The sequence below is a fragment of the Aythya ferina genome, assembly GCF_964211825.1.
Source record: "Aythya ferina genome assembly, contig: HAP1_SCAFFOLD_29, whole genome shotgun sequence".
NCBI lineage: Eukaryota > Metazoa > Chordata > Aves > Anseriformes > Anatidae > Aythya > Aythya ferina.
This window is the reverse complement of record NW_028181463.1, coordinates 1,149,178-1,166,678: the sequence shown is the minus strand read 5'-3', so window position 1 is coordinate 1,166,678 and position 17,501 is coordinate 1,149,178. Positions and strand designations below refer to the sequence as shown.

General features: G+C 51.9%; 1 protein-coding gene and 1 long non-coding RNA gene across 2 annotated transcripts in view; both read left to right on the top strand.

Moving 5' to 3' along the window:
* LOC311427923 overlaps window positions 1-17,501 on the top strand; it is a 235,641-nt gene that overhangs the window by 135,938 nt on the left and 82,202 nt on the right. The window lies entirely within an intron of this gene.
* Window positions 13,259-16,068, top strand: LOC311427960 (olfactory receptor 14C36-like; the record flags this gene model as incomplete). Its single annotated transcript, XM_084539536.1, has 2 exons — window positions 13,259-13,859; window positions 15,767-16,068. 2 exons carry the CDS (start codon window positions 13,259-13,261, stop codon window positions 16,066-16,068), a joined length of 903 nt encoding a protein of 300 aa, XP_084395662.1.

The window sequence follows — 17,501 nt, the reverse complement described above, 5'->3', positions numbered from 1 at the left end:
GTGAAGATCCCAAGGAGAAGGCAAGGGTGACTTGCCTCCTCCAGACACAAGTGACCTCACAGTCCCTTTCCGTGACACGTTCTTGCTGCTGCCCTATCAAGTGCAGAGACAGAAGTGACCTCACAGTCACTGCCACAGTCACATTCCTGCTGCTGGGTCAGGAGATGCTGAGGCAGAGCTGAGCTCCTCAGAGCATTCCCACCCATCTCCTCTTTGTGACCCACAAGCTGATCAGATCCATGGCCCAACACATTCATTTGGAGTTAGGGTTTTGTTTAGATCTCTTAAGCAGTTTTCTAGTGTTAAATAGACCATTTTGATGCTAGTATTAAGGGCAGAGATCAGAGTGATTAAGAGAGTAAGAGCTAGGATGAGTCAGCTATGGGCTGAGTTTTGTCTTCTAGGGGTACGCTGAGGTCACTCATTAGAGTAGTGGATTCCTGTCAGGGTGCTGAGTAGCATTTAGTTTTAAGAATTAACTTTACAGGTTGAAGCCAGGGAATAGCCTTGTATGACTATTTTAAGTCACGGTTACAGCTGCATCAGCATAACCTGGACCCTCTTACCTCTACAAAATCCTTAATTTTAGCTGGCCAAGCCCCTATTCTCTCCTCTCAGTCTCACATTTCTCCTGGCCAGGCTTCTCCTGATTTCCCCATATCAATTATCTTTTTAGGGGCATGTTTATGATGCCTTTCATGATCTTAGACTATCTGTCAGTGCTCTGTTGGCTACTCTATTCCTGAGAAAAGTGGCACTTAAGACATGATGGAAAAGGACACAAATGTCCATCAGAGCACCCTGCACAATGTGCCCAGCAGCTCTGCAGTGCCACAAAAGTGTGGTTCCTCCCTACAAGTTTCCTTTCCAGAATGGCTCCTATGGCTCCAGGGTAACTTTTCCCAGGCACTCACTTCCCCAGGCCACACCACTCTTGCCCGCAGGCCCCACGTGTCTCTCCAACACTCCCCTCTTCCCCTGCAGTAGTGGCACCTCAGCGCAGCAGGTTGGTGCATCTCCAGGCTCAGGGGTGTTTCCTGAGGGCCTGCCCCGTGTGGGGAGTGGTGGGGAGGAAGAGAGCAAGGTCATCTCCTGGGGCATGGCTGAGCACAGCCCAGCCATCCCACACCATGGGCAGGCCCCTGCTCCCAGGCTGAGGCACACATACAAGGTGGACACTTCTCCATCAGCCCAGCTTCACGCAGGGACCTTCAGCCCTGTCCCAGTCACAAGATTTGGCTACTTCTCCACCCACAGACATAGATTGCTTTCCATCTGGGGACTCAGGAAGGGCTTTAAGGACCTGCTAAAGCCCTGAGTGTCCTTGTTTCTCACAGCCTTCTCACAATTCTTTCTCCTGGCCCGCCCCACTGCCCAGCACTGCCTCTCAGGTGGCACTCAGTGACCCTTCAGAAGGGCCTTTGGGCTTCCTCAGTTGTCCTGGTGCTTATTAACACCTTCCTGGCTCCTTCCAGAGATCAGAGGGAGTCTTCTTTTTCCATCAGGGGCCCTGTACTTGCTGTGGCTGGGGTGGAGTTACTCTCTGCAAAGCAGCCCCTTGTGGTACTGTGTTTTGGTTGTGTGACCAGTGATGGTCACCCACAGTTGTGGTTGCTGTTTTTGAGCATTTCTTGCACAGCATCAGGGCCTTCTGTGGCTCACAATTTGTGAGTTTTACTTGGTTTTGCTATTCTGTCCCCAGTTCCTCTAGAAGAAGAGAAAGCAGGTGGCTGAGAGGTGTTTATCTGCTGGATGCATGAAGCATGAAGGTGTCCATGGTGCCAGGAAATGGAGGTCCGTGAAGCTGCAGGAGCCCTGCTCTCTTGACTGGCAGATCCCCTGCACACAGTGCCTGTGCTCCGCAGGGCCAGCCCCGCTCCCCTGGCCAGCACAAGAGGCCTGGCCCAGCCACAGAGCAGCCTGCCCCGAGCAGGGGCCTGCACAAAGAGCTTTCTCTTTGCCCTTTCCCCATCAGTGCAGGCCCAGCAATGCTGCCCTGCTCTTCCCCAGGGCCATCCCTGCTCCCAGAGAGCCTTACCCAGGGCACTGTGTCCATGCTGGCCTGGCCAGCCGTTGCTTCTTCCATCCCTGTGCTCCCCACAGGGCCGCAAGCTTGCAGTGCTGCTGTGAGAGCCAGGGGCTGTGGTGCCCTGGGACCCCCGGGGATCTCCCCCGTACCCGTGCTGCTCAGGGTGGGCAGCAGACCTACGTCCATGGGGATCTCACCTGCTGAGCCCCTTTCCATCTGCCCTGATTGCTCAGCAGCACAGGGCAGTGCTGGGCAGGGCCATGGGGTGTCTCTGAGGACACAAAGGACAGGCAAGTGCTGTACCAGACCTCGCCACAGCACTTCAAAATGTATATCCTCAATTACTCTGCAGTCTTATGGGCCTTTGCCTGCTGGGTCTTCAACACCTTTGCTGGCATTGCAGAGCCCTCCTTTAGCCCATGGACTCCTCAGATTCCCCTTTTCCTTTACCAGACCCTTCTTTGGATGGTCACACATTTTATGACGTTCTAAACACTACCCACTGAGCACATTGTCCCTGCAGATCTCCTGACATCTCCTGGCAGCTTCAGATTCCTCTACAGGCTTTAATTTGCCATCTGCCCCACTGCAGGGGGTGCAGTCCCATGCAGATAAATTTAAGATCAGTTGTCTTAGGCAAGTTCTTTGCCTTAGGCAAGTTCTGCCATAACGGGAGCTCTCGGTCCTGCCCTTGGTTCCTCAGGAACCACTTTCAGCCTGTGTCCTTCACTCTATGATGAACACCCAGAATAGAGAAGAGAAGGGAGCAACCCCTTGGCTGTGTTCCTGATAGCACATTTGGAAGAGGTGTCCAGGGTCCTGGGTTTGCCCTCAGCAGCCCCTCTTGTTACTGTGGTGCTAGCAGGGAGGCAGCTTTGACCCAGGGTTGCACAGTGCCTGCTGCTGCCTGCAGCCACAGGGATGCCACTGCAGAGAGAACAGGACTGTCACCAAGGTACATGAGATCTGAGGGCTTATCCAGAACAATGTGGAAGCCTAAAGAGCAATAGTGAAAATGCCACGTCCTGCTGCTGGCCATGGCCATGGCTCCAGGGAAGCAGCAGCAGAGAGGCAGAGCCCAGCGGGCAGTGAGGGGCAGCCCCGAGGCCACCAGGGCTGCTCCTGCATGTGGCAGCTGGGCTCTTGGCCCTGAGCCCCTCCTGCGTGCTGGGGCTGCTCCCCCAGCTCCAGAAGAGATGGGAAGAGATGGCAGCTGAGACCAGTGAAGTTCTAATGGCTTTATTATTGGGTTTATCTACACAGGGAGCCGTCTTCAATAGGAAAATAATTGATTCTAGGAGGGGTTAAAAATAATATTATTTAATTCAAAAGTGAAATACTTTGAAATATGAAATAATATGAAATAATAATACAGATATTTAATAATAGAAGACATGATATTATTTTATTTCTGAGAAAAACTAGGATTTCTAATATTAGGCATATTATTATAGGTGAATTTGCTGAAGATGTGTGTATTCAAGTACAGTCCTGATGGAATCCTTAGTTCCCAGTTCCTCATACTGTAGATGAGTGGGTTCGCTGCTGGAGGTACTATTGAGTACAGAAGTGACACCACCAAGTCCAGGGATGGCAACGAGATGGAGGGAGGCTTCAGGTAGGCAAACATGGCAGTGCTGACCATCAGGGAGACGACAGCTAGGTGCGGGAGGCATGTGGAAAAGGCTTTGTGCTGGCCCTGCACAGAGGGCATCCTCAGCACTGCCCTGAATACCAGCACATAAGACACCACTATGAAGACAAAACAACCAAAGGCCAAAAAAATACTAAACACAAGTGCCCAAACTTCCCTGAGAGAGGCATCTGAGCAGGAGAGCTTGAGGATGTGGGGGATTTCACAGAAGAACTGGTCCACAGCATTGCTGTGGCAGAGGGGCAGGGAAACTGTAGTGGCCGTGTGCAGGACAGCATTGAGAAAGCCACTGCCCCAGGCAGCTGCTGCCATCTGGGCACAGGCTCTGCTGCCCACGAGGCTCCCGTAGTGCAGAGGCTTGCAGATGGCAACGTAGTGATCGTAGGCCATGACAGTTAGAATTGAATACTCTGAACCAAAGAAGAAGACAAAAAAAGAGAACTTGAGCAGCACAGCCTTGATAGGAGATGGTCCTGGTGTCCCAGAGGGCATTGGCCATGGCTTTGGGCAGAGTGGTGGAGATGCAGCCCACGTCGAGGAGGGCGAGGTTGAGGAGGAAGAAGTACATGGGGGTGTGGAGGCGGTGGTGGCAGGCTACGGCGCTGAGGATGAGGCCGTTGCCCAGGAGGGCAGCCAGGTAGATGCCCAGGAAGAGCGCAAAGTGCAGGAGTTGCCGCTCACGCATGTCTGCAAATGCCAGCAGCAGGAACTCGCTCACAGAGCTGTTGTTGGGCATTTTCTGACATTGAACACGGCTGCCTATTTGAGAGAAAATGGTAGAAAAAGAAAAGATTTCTTTGAGGAAGAACTATTGCAAGCCTTAGAGTACACCCCAGACCAAGCTTCAGTATGTGAAGACATTTTCTGCAGCTCTCATGCTTGAGCTGTAGCTGGTGCTAGCTGGGAGTGGCACTGGAAGAATGGGTAATTGGGCATTCTCTGACTTTGTACTTGCTTGTCTGTTGAAGGGGAGAAGGCAGAAAAAAGTTAGAACAGACTTCTATGAAGAAAACTGGAAATAAAACAAAAGGCTGGCTAACTCATATTCAGACAAATGTCAGATCAATGAGCTTTGAAGCATTGCTTCAAAAGACTGAGCTGAATGCAAAGCAGAGCTGCAACTATTTCCCTCACTTTATTTTATTCTAGTTGCCCTATCCTAGTTGAGGTATTGGATTTTGAAACTCCCTGACATTACTTGCACACTCACGGTGAAATCCTGTGTTTGCCAGGAGGCAAAAGGGCTGTGCCTAGGTGAAGACTGAGCAGAGCAGCTGTTCCTGTTCTCAGTTGCTCTGTGTCACCTCTCTGAGCTGCAGGACCATCCCACTCAGATTTTTTCCTGAGAAGAAACAAAAGAAAACTGAGAGCAGAAAAGCCTGAGTCCAAGTGCATCAGGACAGAATCCTCACCTTGTCTCATGGGGTCTTAGCAGAATCTCAGCTCTTCCATCCTAACCAGGGCTGCAGAAGACTCACTCCAGCTTCCCAGAGACAGCCATCCAGCAGCACATCCAGGCATGGCCTTAACACGGAGGTGTCTCCTCCTTCGGGTACCTGGATGCTGCAAGGGCACAAGGATGCCACGAGAGAGCTGCATCCTGCTGGAGAGCATCGTGCAGACCAGGAGGACACCCCTCAGACTGAGCTGGATATTCAGAAGCTGGGGTATCCCAATATTCAAACTGCATCCCCTGCAGTGTCTGGAGGAGGCTCGGCCACCACACTCCTGGCTGACCAGGGGTAGCTATGTTATGACATTCCAAGGGGCTTCTGCCAGACTTCCTCTCCTCGCAGGGCAACCCAGTAGGACTCTCAAAGCCTACTGCATTGCCCAATGCCCTCCCAGAAACAAGACCCAGCAGGAGGAGACCCTTCCAGGACCTGCAGCTGCACGGTCCTGCAGCCAGACCCTTACATTGTCAAGGGCTGTGCAGGTTTCTCCTGCAGGCAGCTCTCAGCATCCTCCCACTGCCAAGTGCCTCCAAGCCCTCTCTCCTTCTTTCCTCTCTGTGTGCCAGCTGCAGTCAGAGCAACCAGCGCTGCTGCGCTGTGCAGAGGAGCTGCTCCTAGGCACAGCTGTCTCTCTGCACCAGGATCACTTTTGAAATGAGTTTTCTCTATCCCACGAGCCCGGCCCAGCTCAGCAGCACAGCACCAGCCCAAGGCACTGCAGTCACCCCTCTGGGGGCTTTGCTGATGAGCCCACACACGAACCTCAGGCACTCAGAGACAATTGAAGACATCTCTCCAGAAGTCCAAGTCAGAGGCAAGTTTCCTGCAGTGTCCCCCTGAGGGCCAGCACTGACACAGCCTCCCTTGGAGCTCGTTAGAGCAGAACCCTGGAGGCAGTGAGGACAAGGAGACAAAGGCAATGTGAAGGTGACACTGATGTGTAGGAAAACTGGATGTGTGTCACCAAGCACAAGGCCCATGCTCCCTAGGAAGGAGATCCTTTCTCTTCCCACATTGCTCAGGGTTCTTTGTGGGGCAGTAGGAGATGGGAATGTGCATGGCCAAGTGCAGGAGAATGGTACGACCCCTGCCTGGTTCATGGGTGCATGCACAGAGACAATGAGGACCTTGTGCTCATTATCAAGATGTCTCTTCACAGGCCTCAGTGGCAGTGAGTTTCAGTCAGGCCTCAGTGTTGGGACTTTCAGCCTTGGTAGAACCCTTGCTCCTCTCCACACCAGGCTGTCCTAGGGACTCCCAGACTTTCACCTCTTTACCAGCTAGTTGTAGGCACTTGTCCGTGTGGTGTCACACCAGGTCTGAGCTGAGTATGATAACTCAGATCTTCTTGGTGGCCATGGTCCTCATAAGGCAGCTCTGTAGGAAGCTGGCCTGGTTCCTGGTGAGCAGGCACCACTGCTTGTATGCACCGCACTGATGTTTCATGCAGTCAGGTGTTAATGTCTGTACACAGATGGTTCAACCTTTGTATAATTGTGTTGTCTCTGACAAGACAACAGCAGCAGAAGTTGCAGGAAAGTTTGGATAACACAGGAGTAACCAGTTGAATGGAACTGCAGCACAGAGTAACAGAAGCACAGGATATGGAAGGCTGCCAGGTTCCACCTCTTCTGTGCTTCCTTCTCATGCAAGCTGTCAGTTTCTCAGGAGCTGTGTCCTAAATGTTATGGGGCTGTGCAGGTCAAAATTAGAAGGGCCAAAGCCCAGCTGGAGCTCAATCTGTTTATCTATGTCAAAGACAACAGGAAACTGTTTATATAAATACTTTAAATAGAGGAGGATTAAGGAGAATCATCATCCTTTATTAGATGTGGGGGAAATCTGGTAATGATCTAGAGATAAGGTAAAGGCTGAGGTACTTAATTCCTTCTTTGCCTCAGTCTCCAGCAGCAAGACCAACTGTTCCCCTGGACATTTCTTCCTCCTTGTGACCAGTGCCAAACTTCCAGGGCACACATTGTGGCAAGTTCTTCTCTCCAGCTCTTTCATATTACCAAAGGAAGCTCCATCAGGGTGGAAAGCACTCCTCAAGTAGGCATCCCAACCCAGCAGGCTCCTTGCAGCCTGGCAGCAAACCAGACACAAGTCACCTCAGCAGCAGCTTCCAAGCCAGGGGCCTGCTGCTGGCCTTGCAGCTTCTTGGCTAGACACAGCCAAGCCTTGTGCCTCCTGCTGCCCACTCATGGACTCAAGCAGAAGGGACAGGACAACCCATCTGGGGGCCTTCTTTCTGCCTGGGTCCTCCTGGGTCTGGAGGCAGAGGGGATCCCCCAGTCAGCATGCCAAGCAGGTGCCTTGTGCTGGCCTAGCAGGGCCACTGCCAGATGTCAGCCCAAAAGTGCAGATCCCAGGGAGAAGTCAAGGCTGACCTGCCACCTCTAGACACAAGTGACCTCACAGTCCCTTTGTGTGACGCGTTCCTGCTGCTGCCCTATCAGCTGCAGAGGCAGAAGTCACCTCACAGTCGCTGCCACAGTCACATTCCTCCTGCTGGGGCAGGAGATCCTGAGGTAGGGCTCAGAGAATTCTCACCCATCTCCTTGTGGCCCACAAGCTGATCAGACCCATGGCCCCTCAAATTCAGCTTTGAATGCCGTGTGACTACACAGTAACCTCGGTTCCTGCCTTGCCCCAAGGTGCCAAGCGCCTTAAGGTAAGGTTTAGGAGGGTTGTTGAAGGTGAGAAGGTTAATGCACGGGTACAGGGACTTTCAATGTTATTTGTTCATGTATCGTATTAGGGACTAGGGCTCACCCTTCTGTATTAAACATTAAGGAAAAATTAGTTTTTGTGTTACCAAGTGTTTGGTATTCTGTTTAAGGTGTGACATCTGTGGTTAGGGTATGGGCAAGCTTTGTGGTTTAGGGTTTTGTTTATCTCTATTAAGAAGAATAAGGTGATCTTCAATGTCCCTTTGAACCAAAACCATTCTATGATTCTGTGATCCCATGTTTCTATGATTACCTGTGACACTGCTACCGTTGTCCATACAAAGCCCATAAAGGCTCTCCTCAGAGCTTTTAACCAAGATTTTTGGTTAGTCCAGCTGGCATCCTCTTACAAGTGGTGTCCCCCAGGGGTTGGTACTGCGACCTATCTTGTTTAATATCTTTATTGATGACCTAGATGAGGGGATTGAGTGTACCCTCAGTAAGTCTGCAGATGACATCCAGTTGGGAGGTAGTGTTGATCTGTCTGAGGATCTGTAGGTGGCCCTTCAGAGGGACCTGGATAGGCTGGATTTCTGGGTTGAGGTGAATGTGATGAGGTTCAACAAGGCCAAGTGCAGGGTCCTGCACTTTGGCCACAATAACTCCATGCAACACTATAGGCTTGGGGCAGAGTGGCTAGAAGACTGTGAAGAGGAAAAGGACCTGGGAATGTTGATGGATGCTCAGCTGAACATGAGCCAGCCGTGTGCTTAGGTGGCCAAGAAGACCAAGGGTATTCTGGCCTGTATAAGAAATAGATCAGCCAGCAGGAGCAGGGAGGTGATCATCCTCCTGTACTCAGCTCTGGTGAGGCCACACCTTGAGCACTGTGTTCAGGTTTGGGCCCCTCACTACAAGAAGGACATCGAGGTCCTGGAACATGTCCAGAGAAGGGCAACCAAACTGTTGAAGGGTATGGATAACAGGTCTTATGAGGAGTGGCTGTGATTGTTTAGTCTGGAGAAGAAGAGGCTCAGGGGAGACCTCATTGCACTCTACAACTTCCTGAAGGGAGGTTGATGTAAGGCGGGGGTTGGCCTCTTCTCTCAGATAACTAATGATAGGACTCGAGAAAATGGCCACAAGTTGTGCCTGGGGATGTTTAGATTAGATATCACAAAAAACTTTTTCTCTCAAAGAGTAGTCGGGAACTGGAATGGTCTGCTCAGGGAGGTGGCGGAGTCACTGACCCTCAGTGTTCAAGAAGCACCAGGACAGGGTGCTAGGAGCTATGGCTCAGTAGCTTAGTGGGTAGTATTAGTGATGGGAAGGTTGGACTAAATGTTCTTGTAGGTCCTTTCCAAATTTGTGTTTTTATGATTTCTATGATTCTATCATAGGACAAGGGGAATGGTTTTAAACTTAAATAGGGTAGATTTAGATTCGATAGTCAGATGAAATTCTTGACTTGGAGGTGAGGCACTGGCACTTGTGCTGTGGGTCCAGAGGTCACCAAGAGGGAGTTTGGATCAGCCCATGCCCTTGTGTTTGAAGGAACAGCTGGTGAGAGTGGAGAGGCAGCAGTGAAATCATGGGAACAGCAGAGTGAGAGCAAGGTAGGGAAGAGAAGTGTCTCTCTGCATCCTTCAGAAAAGTCTGGGACAGCACAGAAAAGCCTGCAGAGGAGAAGGCAGAGGGCTCTGACAAGAATGGAAGGCTTCAGCTGCACTGACATCTTTGTCCCCTTAGCTGTGGGTTGTGAGGAGATGTGTTATACTCATGGCATTGGGACCATGTATTCTCCTTTATCCCTGTGCAAATACTGGAAAGTGTCATATCATTGTCCTTCACATGATATCAAGGGCATCGTGCCCTACCCCACAGACCCCAGACCCTCTGATATAATGACAACCATCAGTAAACTGATCCCAGTTAGATGACTGATATGGGGAGGTCAGGAGTAGCTTGGCCAGGAGAGATGTCAGATTTGGGGGAAGGAAGAGGAAGGGAAGAGGAGCTCGGAAGCTTACCTTTGTAGAGGTAAGAGGGTTCATGTAATGTTGATGCTGCTGTAACACTGACTTCAGTCTTCCAAGGCCTGTAAACAATAACAATAATCTCTCAACCTAAACATTAGTGCAACATCCTGACAGGAATCCACTATTGTAAAGCAGAACTCAAAATATCACCTCAAGAAAAACTCAGCGCATAGCCCCTTTCCCTTGCGTTTACTCTCTTGCTCACCCTAATCCTTGCCCTTAACACTAACATTAAATGCTCTATTTATCCCTAGACTTCTTGCCAGACCTAAACAAAACCCTAAACCATAATGCTTGCCCATACCCTAACCAGAGACCTGACACCACAAACAGAACAGCAAACCTTCCAACTAAAACTTTGTTTACTCTCTAAACCAGAAAGGTGAGCCCCAGTCCATAGAGGACAAGAGAGAGGTGAGCTCTGCCTCAGGATCTCCGGCCCCAGCAGGAGGAATGTGACTGTGGCAGGGACTCTGAGGTCACTTCTTTCTCTGCACTTGATAGGACAGCAGCAGGAATGTGTCACAGAAAGGGACTGGGAGGTCACTTTTTTCTGGAGGTGGCAGGTCACCCTTGACTTCTCCCTGGGAGCTGCACTTTTGGGCTGACATCTGGCAGTGGCCCTGCTAGGCCAGCAGAAGGCACCTGCTTGGCATGCTGACTGGGGGATCCCCTCTGCCTCCAGACCCAGGAGGACCCAGACAGAAAGAAGGCCCCCATATGAGTTGTCCTGTCCCTTCTGCTTGAGTCCATGACTGCGCAGCAGCAGGCACAAGGCTTGGCTGTGTGTAGCCAAGAAGCTGCAAGGCCAGCAGCAGGCCCCTGGCTTGGAAACTGCTGCTGAGGTGACTTGTGTCTGGTTGGCTGAGAGGCCACAAGGAGCTTGCTGGGTTGGGCTGCCTACTTCAGGAGTGGTTTCCTCCCTGATGGAGCGTTCTTTGGTAGTAGGAAAGAGCAGGAGAAAAAAACTACCATGAATCATGCCCTGGAAGGTTGGCACTGGCCATGAGGAGGAAGAAATCTCCAGGGGAAAAAGCTGGTCTTTCTGATGGAGACTGAGGCAAAGAAGGAATTAAGTACCTCAGCCTTTACCTCCTTTCTTGTCACCATCTTTCCCCCCACATCCAATAAAGGATGATGATTCTCCTTAATCCTCCTTTATTTGGAGTTTATATATAAATAGTTTTTGTTTCTTTGATATAAATATACAGATGGAGCTCCAGCTGGGCTTTGGCCCTTCTACTTTTCACCTGCACAGCCCCGTAACATTCAGGACACAGCTCCAGACAAACTGACAGCTTGCATGATAAGGAAGCACAGAAGAGGTAGAACCTGGCAACCTTCCACATCCTGTGCTTCTGTGACACTGTGCTGCAATTGCATTCAACTGGTTACTCCTGTGTTATCCAAACTTTCCTGCAACTCCTGCTGCTGTTGTCTTGTCAGAGACAACACAATCATACAAAGGTTGAACCATCTGTGTACAGACATTAACACCTGACTGCATGAAACATCAGTGCAGTGCATACAAGCAGTGGTACCTGCTCACCAGGAACCAGGCCAGCTTCCTACAGAGCTGCCTTATGAGGACCATGGCCACCAAGAAGATCTGAGTTATCATACTCAGCTCAGACCCAGTGTGACACCACACGGACAAGTGCCTACAACTAGCTGGTAAAGAGGTGAAAGTCTGGGAGTCCCTAGGACAGCCTGGTGTGGAGAGGAGCAAGGGTTCTACCAAGGCTGAAAGTCCCAACACTGAGGCCTGACTGAAACTCAGTGCCACTGAGGCCTGTGAAGAGATATCTTGATGATATGATGAATGAGCACAAGGTCCTCATTATCTCTGTGCATGCACCCATGAACCAGGCAGGGGTCGTACCATTCTCCTGCACTTGGCCATGCACATCCCCATCTGCTACTGCCCCACAAAGAGCCCTGAGCAAGGTGTGAAGGGCAAGGATCTCCCTTCCCAGGGGACATGGGTCAAGGTCTGGCCCTTGAGCTTGGTGAAATACATCCAATTTGTCCACACATCAGCGTCATCTTCACATTGCCTTTGTCTCCTTGTCCTCACTGCCTCCAGGGTTCTGCTCTAACGAGCTCCAAGGGAGGCTGTGTCAGTGCTGGCCCTCAGGGGGACACTGCAGGAAACTTGGACTTCTGGAGAGATGTCTTCAATTGTCTGTGAGTGCCTGAGGTTCATGGGCTCATCAGCAAAGCCCCCAGAGGGTTGATTGCAGTGTCTTGGGCTGGTGCTGTGCTGCTGAGCTGGGCCAGGCTTGTGGGACAGAGAGAGCTCGTGGCAAGAGGGCCCTGGTACAGAGAGACAGCTGTGCCCAGGAGCAGCTCCTCTGCACAGCGCAGCAGGGCTGGGGGCTCTGACCGCAGGCACCCAGGCAGAAAGAGATTCCAGGCAGCCTGGAGGCTGTGGGCAGAGGAGAGCTCAGTGCAGGAGAAACCTTTACAGCTCTGCCCAGGGTAAGTCTCTGGCTGCAGGATGGTGCAGGGCAGATTCCTGGAAGCGGCTCCTGGATTTGGGATGTCTCTGCATGTCCAGGAGCTGCCAGGATTCCTCTCGTGGCTTGTGCGTGTGGAGAAGGTGCTGCAGGGCAGCTGCAGGGGTGCCCAGGGCTGTGGAGCAGAGCAGGGTCCCTGCTGTGCCCCAGGGGCTGTGTGCTGGGGCAGGGCCTCTGCTGCCTGCCAGGCTCAGCACTCAGCCTGCCCGGGGAGCTGCCCAGGGGCTGCGGGGAGAAGCTGTGGGTGGAAGGAGCCCCCCCGGCATGGCAGGGCACGGCAGGCCAGGGTCCTGCTGCTGCCCAGAGCCTGCTGCCTGGGGCAGGCTGCTCACAGCCCCGCACCTCCCCAGGGCACTGCATTGCAGAACCGCCCGGCAAGAGCTACCTGAAGGCAGTGCACTTTTTAGAATCTGCTTCATTTTCCTGCCCATGTGCTGAGGCAGAAGGATGGTCACGGAGTTGGAACATCTGTAGTAGAGACTAAGGCTCCTTGAGCATTGCTGTTGTTCTGAGGCACCTTACACACCTCAGCACAGAGACAGTACTGACATCACCTTTGTTGTTTCTTAGGGAATTATTTGACCTTCTCCTCATGTCTGTGACCTGTGGACTTCACAGATCGCTCCAGGTTCCCTTTTACCTGTTGCTGTAGCCCAGGACTAACTGCTGCAGAGCCCACAGCACAGCTCCCTGCCTCTTGTGGCACCCTCAGAGCACCAAGCAGAGGTAAGCCAGGCAGCTACAGAAAGCTCTTCCAGTGAAAGAAATGTGAAAGATTGTGTTGTGTGTGACTGTTCTATGAGACATGTAATGTATTTTGGTCAAAGAAGTCCTTCAATTTTACAATGTCATTTCTTCTTTTGGACAGACTACTTTGCCCAGGGGCAATAAATGTGTAACAGCAGCTCCATCACCGAGTTCCTCCTGCTGGCATTCGCAGACACGCGCGAGCTGCAGCTCCTGCACTTCGTGCTCTTCCTGGGCATCTACCTGGCTGCCCTCCTGGGCAACGGCCTCATCCTCAGTGCCATAGCCCACAACCACCGCCTCCACACCCCCATGTACTTCTTCCTCCTCAACCTCGCCCTCCTCGATGTGGGCTGCATCTCCACCACTCTGCCCAAAGCCATGGCCAATGCCCTCTGGGACACCAGGACCATCTCCTATCAAGGCTGTGCTGCACAGGTATTTCTGTTTCTCTTCTTCATATCAGCAGAATTTTATCTTCTCACAGTCATGGCCTACGACCGCTACGTTGCCATCTGCAAGCCCTTGCACTACGGGAGCCTCGTGGGCAGCAGAGCTTGTGCCCAGATGGCAGCAGCTGCCTGGGGCAGTGGCTTTCTCAATGCTCTCATGGAAACTGCCAATACATTTTCCCTGCCTCTCTGCCACGGCAACGCTGTGGACCAGTTCTTCTGTGAAATCCCCTACATCCTTAAACTTTCCTGCTTGAACTCCTACCCAAGGGAAGTAGGGCTTCTTGTGGTTAGTGCCTTTTTTGGTATTGGATGCTTTTCTTTTATTGCTTTATCCTACATACACATCTTCAGGGCTGTGCTGAGGATGCCCTCTGAGCAGGGCCGGCACAAAGCCTTTTCCACGTGCCTCCCTCACCTCGCTTCCATCTCCCTGTTCCTCAGCACACTCATGTTTGTCTACCTGAAGCCCCCCTCTGTGTCCCTCCCAGTCCTGGACCTGGTGGTTTCGTTTCTGTACACGGTGATACCTCCCACACTGAATCCACTAATCTACAGCATGAGGAACCAGGAGCTCAAAGTTGCACTCAGGAAATTAATGACTAGATATGTTTCAAAAGCAACAATCTGCTAAATTTTTGCGTGTGACTCGTTATGTGACATCACATTACTTCTGTCTTCTCTTGCTTTTCTGGTTGGGCTTATTCTTGCTTCTGTTTTTTTTTTACTTTTGGTTAGTATTCTTTTCTTTGTTTGCTTTTAAAGTAGCTTTAATTCTCCTAATGTTGCCCACAAAAATCATAGAATCATGATGGCTGTAAAAGAATCATTATGGTGTTGCCCTCCAACACCATCTAGTCCTACCGTTCCCCAACCACCAATATTACCCACAAACCATGTTTCCAGATAATACTCCCAACCTTTCCTTCAAAACCCCCAGGAACATTGACTCTTCCATCTCCCTGGGAAACCTGTTCCAATGCCTATCCACTCTTTTTGAGTGGAAATTTCTTGTAATAATTCATCCCACTCGCACTTCAGTGTGTAACTCTCTGGTGTCACTCAGCCTGTGTCCCTCCAGGCCAGTCTTTCTGCCCAGGCCAGAGCAAGAGTCCTGGCCCAGCCCCAGTGCACCCTGCCCCGGGCAGGTGGCTACACAGACATCTTGCTCTTTCTCCCCTCTGCCTCCCTGCAGGCACAGCAATGCTCCCTTGCTCTTCTCCAGGGACATGCTTGGTGACAGCTGCCCTGGGACTGGGCCAGGACTCACTGAGGCAATCAGCTGCAGGTGGGCACGTTCTGCTGCACACTGGGGGATCATGGCCTACAGGGGCGTTTCCTGAGCCAGCTGGTTCCTTTAGGGCTGGTTGTCACTGGAACAGGTTGCCCAGAGAAGTTGTGGTTGACCCATCCCTTGGCCCTTTATGGCCAGAAGCCTCCCTTGCTAGACCAAGATAAAGACCCCCCGTCCCCGTCCCCGCAAAGTTGCTGTTTAACCTCATCTTTTCTGCATGGGACCTCCTCTGCACCACAGAACCTGATCTCTCAGCTCCCATTTTGCCACAAGCGCTCTGCATGGGCACTACGGGGACTAACCCTACCATGTCCTGCTCTGGCTCTGCCATCCTGCTGGGCGGGGGACAGGGTAGTGACAACAAAGGGTGTGGAACGTGGGGCCCAGCAGAGACAAGGAGTCAAGGGAGAGGACAGGGTGAGGCAGAAAAGGCAGCACGAGCAGTGGTGTTGGTGCAGGGCCACATTTGTACCAGGAGCCTGAGTGGGCAGGGGCTGACAGGAGGCGAGGGTGACACTGTAAAAGCCAACCAAACTAACCTTCTAAAACAGTTTGGAGTTTTAAAAAGCAGATGTTCTATTATTGAATGTCCTGCTTGAGCTCTGGCTGGTGTTGACTGAGAGTGGCACTGGGAACAGGGGCTGCTCACTGTCATGGCCTACGACCGCTACATTGCCATCTGCAAGCCCCTGCACTACGGGAGCCTCCTGGACAGCAGAGCTTGTGCCCAGATGGCAGCAGCTGCCTGGGGCAGTGGCTTTCTCAATGCTGTCCTGCACACGGCCAACACATTTTCCCTGCCCCTCTGCCACGGCAATGCTGTGGACCAGATCTTCTGTGAAATCCCCCAGATTCTCAAGCTCTCCTGCTCAAAGTAATTCCTCAGGGACGTTGGGTTTATTGTAGTGAGTGTTTCTTTAGCCTATCTTAGTTTTGTTTTCATTGTGCTACCCTATGTGCAGATTTTCAGGGCAGTGCTGAGGATGCCCTCTAAGCAGGGCCGGCACAAAGCTTTTTCCACATGCCTCCCTCACCTGGCCGTGGTCTCCCTGTTTGTCAGCACTGCCATATTTGCCTACCTGAAGCCCCCCTCCATCTCCTCCTTGTCCCTGGGTCTGGCTGTGGCTGTTGTGTACTCAGTCTTTCCTGCAACTCTGAACCCCCTCATCTACAGCATGGGGAACCAGCAGCTCAAGGATGCCTTGTAGAAACTCTTTGGATACATGCTTCTTCATCAGTAATATTGAAGCCCCCAATCCAGTCAGAACTCACCATTTTTCTATAAAATTGTTAGAATATTTTTTTGTTATACTTATTTTGTAATATATTATACTGCATCTTTAGATTTTAATTTAATAATGGTATCTTTATTTTCATATCTCTCAATTTTTTTTTCTATTCCTCACAAATATCTCATGTACCTGTACAACCATGCCTGCCTTGTAGATAATGACAATTGAGAAGCTGTCAGAACCTGATTGGTCTCAGTATCCCTCTCTTCCCATCTCCTCTGGAGCTGGGGGAGCAGCCCCAGCATGCAGGAGGGGCTCAGGACCAAGAGCCCAGCTGCCACATGCAGGAGCAGCCCCGGTGGCCCTCGGGGCTGCCCCTCACTGCCCGCTGGGCTCTGCCTCTCTGCTGCCTTCGGGTCGGGGCTGCTGCTTCCCTGGAGCCATGGCCATGGCCAGCAGCAGGATGTGGCCTTTTCCCTGCTGCTCTCTTTTGGCTTCCACATTGTGCTTCCTTTTTTCTGGGTAAGTCCTGATATCTCCTGTACCTTGGTGACAGTCCTATTGTCTCTGCTGTGGCTTTCCTGTAGCTACAGGCAGCAGCAGGCACTGTGCAGCCCTGAGTCACAGCTGCCTCCCTGCTAGCACCACAGCAACAAATGGGGTTTTATTTGGGACCTCCTGGAGTGAAGAACATAGACTTGAAGTGCAAGGACAGTCTGTGAGAGACCAAAGGCCGGACCAAGAGCTTTATGGCAGCACCTGACAACAACTGGTCTTGGACTCATCTGCATGGCACTGCCCCCCTGCAGTGGGGTTCATGGCCACTGTCAGCCTGGAGAGGAATCTGGAGCTGCCAGGAGATGTCAGGGGTTCTGCAGGGAGAACATGCAATGCTGAGTTGGTAGGGATTAGAACCTCATAAAATTAATGGCCTTCCAAAGAAGAGTTTGGTAAAGAAAAAGGGGAATCTGAGGAGTCCATGGGGTAAGGACAGCTCTGCCATACCGGGAGTGGTGCATGAAGAGCCAGAGGACAAAGGCCCCTAAGAGTGTAGAGTAATTGAGGATAACCTTTTTGAGGCCTCATGGACCAGGTCTGGTGCAGCACTCGCCTGCCCTTTGTGCCCTCAGAAACACCCCATGGCCCTGCCCAGCACTGCCCTGTGCTGCTGAGCCATCAGGGCAGGTGGAAAGGGGCTCAGCAGCAGAGATCCCCATGGAGTTGGGTCTGATGCCCACCCTGAGCAGCATGGGCAGGGCGAAGATGCGTGGGGTCCCAGGTCACCAGAGCCCCTGGCTCTCACAGCAGCACTGCCAGCTTGGGGCCCTGAGGGAGCACAGGGAGGGAAGCAGCAATGGCCAGCCAGGCTAGCACAGACACAGTGCCCTGGGCCCTCTCTGGGAGCAGGG